This window comes from Buceros rhinoceros, unplaced genomic scaffold (genome assembly GCF_000710305.1).
Source record: "Buceros rhinoceros silvestris isolate BGI_N320 unplaced genomic scaffold, ASM71030v1 scaffold4618, whole genome shotgun sequence".
In the NCBI taxonomy this organism is placed as follows: Eukaryota; Metazoa; Chordata; class Aves; order Bucerotiformes; family Bucerotidae; genus Buceros; species Buceros rhinoceros.
Genome location: NW_010426263.1, coordinates 43,195 through 48,615, shown reverse-complemented (window position 1 = coordinate 48,615; position 5,421 = coordinate 43,195). Strand labels below are relative to the sequence as shown.

Genomic DNA, 5,421 nt, shown 5'->3' with positions numbered 1-5,421 from the left:
TCTTAGAGCAGATTGCTCATAGCCTTCGCCAGCTGAGTTCTGAACATCTCCAAGGATGGAAATGCCTTCTCTGGCCACCTGTTTCAATATCAGATCATTGTCACAATGAAAAGTTTTTCCTAATGTCCAGTCAGAATTCCCTGTGTTCCAACTTTGGGAGGCAGATTACCCATGCCACCAGACCCCCAGGAAAACCTGACTTGCAAACTATTCGTTACCCACACGACACCATCACATTAGGAACCACTATGTCTCATGCTTAAACTCACATGACCATTTCACCAAGATGAGCAAGAGACATGTACACGTCCGCCATCTTCCTGAATTACGAGCTTTTACTCCCCTGGACACTCATCAAACTTGGCCCAGGGACAAATGCGGAAAAGGTGGAGCTTTGGCAGATAAGCAGAGTAGGAAGGAAGTAGGATCCATGCATGGAACAAGGCACCCTTTTCCACAGCCCCCCAGGGACGGCTTACCGAATCATTGAGTGCAATGAATTCCTCATCCAGAGTCACAATGCGAAATTTCACTGAAGGCAAGGAAATCAGGAAATATATTTATTACATCTCGGTCCTTCTCTATAGAGCCCTGTTGTATCTGTTTTTCGCAGCTCCTGTCTCCATTCTGTACACATTTGTGGTAACATCTGACACGGACATTCCCACATGTACGATACCATGGACAATGACCTACTGCCTCCTGCAACTTCACAGTCACCACTAGCTGAACATTACAGCCACTGAAAACATCACATCCACAAAAGACTTTGTCTCAAAGCCTTCCGCTATACCAGCAGAAAGCCTGGAGCCCACAGTTGCTTCCATTTGCAACTCTCACCTGTCTGGCCAGGCTGATAGATGGGCTTGTCTGTTTGGATGAAGGTGCCACTGCTGGTCTTGCGGATCAGGACCTTTTTCTTCTCCTCAATACCAATCCGTTCACCCGTGATGATCAGTTTGACGGTGGCAATCTCCTCTGTGCCATCAGCTGGAGGTGCAACCTATACAGAGATAGGAGAGCATGCAGCTCCCAGGTAATCTTTTGGGGGCCCTGAGCAGGCATTGAGAGTAAAGTGGAAGAACTAACCAGTTGCCCTTCACCTTCCAGGACATGCCCTCCAATATCTGGATCCAGATCACATCCAGTTCTCACTCAGTCCTACATGACAGCAGCAGGCCCTGCATGTCATGGAATTTGTTCTTTTTCCCACTGGTTAAGGAATTTTGTCTCTGGTGACAAGCAGAGGCCCCAGCACCTCTGAGTCTTCAGACTTGGTCAGGAAGGCGGAATGTGGTACAAGAGAGACCAAGCTGTAGCACAGCCTCAAATGCTAGGCCTTCAGAACTACCCGGAATGTACAAGTAAGAAAGCCAGATTAGAAAAGACAACCAGAGGCTCCTCCTGACCCCAGCAGACAAAGATCCCAGCAGCCTCAGCACAGAATATACCGTATAATAGAAGGGATACTGCTTAGACACGTCTGCCTTATCCTAGATCTCTGCTAAATTCTCACCAATAAGGAATCAATTCTAAGATGCTGTTTAAAAAAACAAGCACATCCATTTCCATCCAGCTGCTCTTCAGTAGCTGCTAAGAGCTGAGTTGCTGCCTGACTTCATTCAGGTCTTACAGAAAATGCAATGTGTCATGCAGGCCACCAGTTCTGCAGGATTTAGCTGTGAAGCTGCACAAGTCCTTCAGAGCAGAGCTAAAGCTGCTTCAGCTGGTCTGGGATTGAAGAGAAGGAAACGGGTGGTTCTTCTTATGTATCCAGAAATGTGGTAGATTCAATTCAAAAACTCCAAGTTAAAAATTAGATTTAGAAGGGGAATTCACTGCTGACCAACACTGTGCTGGGCTACACATCCCTAGGCATCACCCTCTCCACTTCCTAGCAGGCTCACTCTAAGGCAAAGCAGACCCTGTCCATGTCGTTCCTGGATAGGGAGCAACACAAGGGATTTACAGTTCCTGAAGGGAAAGTCAGTGATGGCATTTGCCTAGGGTGGCTCACCCAGAACTTAGTGCACATGAAAGTCTTCTCCTTCTGGATGGTTTCTTGCACTAAGACCTCATGTCCCCCAGAGCGTTCCAGGACCAGATTCACTTGAAATTTTGCTTCGTAACAGGTGATATGGAGGCAGGCAACTTGGGTAGATGGGTAGCGGAGATCTGCAGGGATCACCACCAGGTAATGTCTGGGGCAGGGGAAAGAAGACACCAGAGATGGCATCAGGCTGGAGGCTCAGAGATGCAAGAGCTTCCCTGCAGCAGCAGCAGCACACTACTGTAGAATTCCTCAGCAATGTGCCATGGCTGCAGTCAACATTCAACAGCAACAGTGAACACAGTGAAGTGATTGCTTCACTGATAACTTGACAAATAGTTTCTGCTTGATTAGCTTAAGTGCAGTCCTATAACACTACTGCAGTCATCTCCTGCACACCTCAAAACCATCCCTTGCAGTTTTTCAGAAGTACCCTCATAACTTTGCAGTCTAAACGCCAGGGATTTGATCTGGCATGGCAACTAGAGAAGCAAAGATCCTGGGACCTAAGGTCCAACTTGGAAGCCCCCCCAAAAGGTGGCTTGTATTTTAATTCACATAAGTCTATCTAATGCACGGGAGGCAAGGTACCCAGCTACCCTTTAGGGTGATCTTACAGAGCAGAAAGCAGGAGAGCTGACAGCATGGAACATGGTCCATCTACCTAGACTGATGCCTTCAGGAAAGAGACTGAAACAGAAGTTCAGGATCACTCACAGTTGGTGAAAAGCAGCAGCAGTGTGGAACAGAAGGCTCAGGAGGACAGCTGTCCTCATCTTGGGGGCTCTTGCTGCCCAGTCTCCAATGGCCCTCTTCCTCTGAAATCAGAGGCTGTTTTTAGGGGGGCAATTTCTTTCTAACACAGCCTAAATTAAGAGGTGGCATGTGGGGAGGAGCCAGCCTCTCCCCACCTCTTCCTCTCTCCTGAGATTATACTTAGGCAGAAGTAGAGACAGGTGTACTGTGCCAAGTGCTTCTTAGCCAATAGCAGCCACACTGGCTGCTATCCACCAGTTCAGAACATCCCCTCCTGCAGGGCTGCCATGAGGACATCTGACCAAATGGACTTTCCACGGATGAAAAAAAACAGTTAGAACTTTGCTGATCAGTGACCCAGGTCCTGATCACTTGTCACCTGCGTCCCTTTGTTTCAGCTGGAGATGGATTGCTGCTGTGCAGCCAGCAGCAAGATCTCACCCCATCACGCAGCAGGCAGTGTCCTCGTTCAGGACAGAGGCTCAGCAGCTCTGGATCAGATTATGTGGCTGTGGATCTCCTTAGGCTGTTTGGCTTGAGAACGGCAGCAAATCCTTGCATGCGCACCAGGAAGCCCTGTAGCAACACTACCACCAGCCAGCAACCAGGAATGAGCTAATGACTTTGCCTCTTCCTTCCCTGCATACAGTGAAGATATAATGGAAATATATACTGGCCAACAGAAGTCTCCACTAGCTCCCTGCAATAGCCATTAGTCAGGAGGGTGCCTCTCAGGAAGTGGTTCCTGTTCCTCATTGTTCATGTCTGTGTCTGAAAGGTCTAGAGTACAGGGATACAGCCATTTGGCTCTGGTTTTGAAGCTGAGGGTCAGGTTAAATCTCACAAATTAAATATCCAGGACATTTTCTAGCACTGATGACAACCTTTACAGAAGAGTAGACAATCATGCTGTATAACCAACATGGCCTCCAGAAAAGCTAAATTAAAAAACCAAGTAAACTGCCTGTTGTGGGCAATAAAAGGTTGCATGAACTCACAACTACACCCGAGACTTGTGTAAGATAGCATTAGTTAGCCCAGGCTGAAATGTGCCAGGTACTGTCCTAGTAATAGACAGCTACAGTTCCATGCCTGGAAACATTTCCCAGTGCTCTTCAACAGCGCTTTTGCAGCCTGCGCTTTCCATACCTGGGTCCCAACATAGTGCTACTCAAGAAGGCAGCTGGGATCTCTCTGTCTGGCAAAATCAGGTTCCAGGATGCCTAGAAATTTCCAGCTACCTTGGGATCCCTGTTCCCAGTGCTCTCCATACTCTTCTTCCAGTTGAGGTTGGGAAGACTCATCTCTATTTCACCTCCATCACTGGGCCACTCTAGAACAAGCACACATTATGCACAGGAGCTGTCAGTGCTAGCATGGCCTCTGTCTCAAGTGAGTATTTCACTGCTACACTGACTGAGATAACTGGCCAAAGGCCAGATAATCCCAACTGATATAAAAAATCAGCTTTGACTCAGTCTAAATCAGTGCTAGGCTCCTAGGCAAGGAAGACTAGACACTTTTTATTTCGATGGACATGTGCTCCCTGTTCTTCTCTCTTTGTGAGGGAATGTTAGGTTCCTGAGAATGGCAGGCAGACTTATAAATTTTTGTCTAAAACCTGAGATTTTTGTCTAAAATCTGAGATATTCCCACAGAAAGCACCAGACAGATCTGGCATAAAACAAAAAAAGCGTAGTTAGAGAGGTCTAGCTGCTGGCAGACTTCTGAGAGGACCTGCACCCACCAGGGCACCAGCACTGAGGAGATCTCCCTGACCCTGTCCCACCGTGCTCCTCCTACCATGTTTGCCCAGGTGCATTCTCTATTGCTTGCTTGGCTTTGGCAAACCTGGCTCTCGGTCACAGGAACATACATCTGAAGGATCTGCATTGAAGGCAGGGACTGACAGCTGCACGGGTGTCGTAGACCTGAACAAAGTCTCTGAAATAAAGCAAGCACAGCAAGGCTCTGCAAAGTTTCTAGTTCTGCAGTTTCTTTCTTTAAATGGATTCAGAGAAGGCCTTTACGATAGAAGTGTTGAGCCAAGAGACTCATGGGGAGTAAGGGATTTACTCATCCTGAAAACACACTGTTCAGCTGGAGCAAAGGACATAGAACATACTTGCAAATCGACCTGTTCTCCACAGATAACTTGAATCAAAAATAAAAAGCGAGAAGAATGGACTTGGTAAAGTTCACACTGATGATGATGGAAGACATCATTCATGGTTCAAAATGAGGACCATAAGCAAGAGCACCTTGAAAATCACTCTAAAGTTTTAATATCTTTGAAGAAAACAGAAAGGCAGAAGTATCAATGCTCTGTATGAGAAGAGTTCTGGAGAAGCACTGATGTCTGCAGAGCACTTCGACAGGACACTGTGTGGAGAGAAGGGAGTCATCAGTTTCTTTGAAGAATCACATCTATTAGAGTGCCCGTAGCGCGGAATAATTCATCAAAGCAACTGAATCATTCTTCACTCTCCTCTAGACACCCATCACCATCTTCGTACAGGGCCTCCTACACTGTTGCCTTCTTTCCTTTCCAATCACAAACTTCATGGTCGTAATCGCTAACATTTCCAGCTCACCCCTGACTGTGTCACAGAGAC

The 5,421-nt window shown here is 47.1% G+C and overlaps 1 protein-coding gene across 1 annotated transcript in view; it reads right to left on the bottom strand.

The window, feature by feature from the left end:
* LOC104498099 (alpha-2-macroglobulin-like protein 1) overlaps window positions 1–2,826 on the bottom strand; it is a 24,002-nt gene extending 21,176 nt beyond the window's left edge. Inside the window, 4 exon segments of the mRNA XM_010141436.1 lie at window positions 480–532; window positions 841–1,003; window positions 2,018–2,201; window positions 2,768–2,826. Of these exon segments, the coding sequence (XP_010139738.1) occupies window positions 480–532; window positions 841–1,003; window positions 2,018–2,201; window positions 2,768–2,826 (459 nt within the window).
* Between the last annotated feature and the right edge of the window lie 2,595 nt (window positions 2,827–5,421).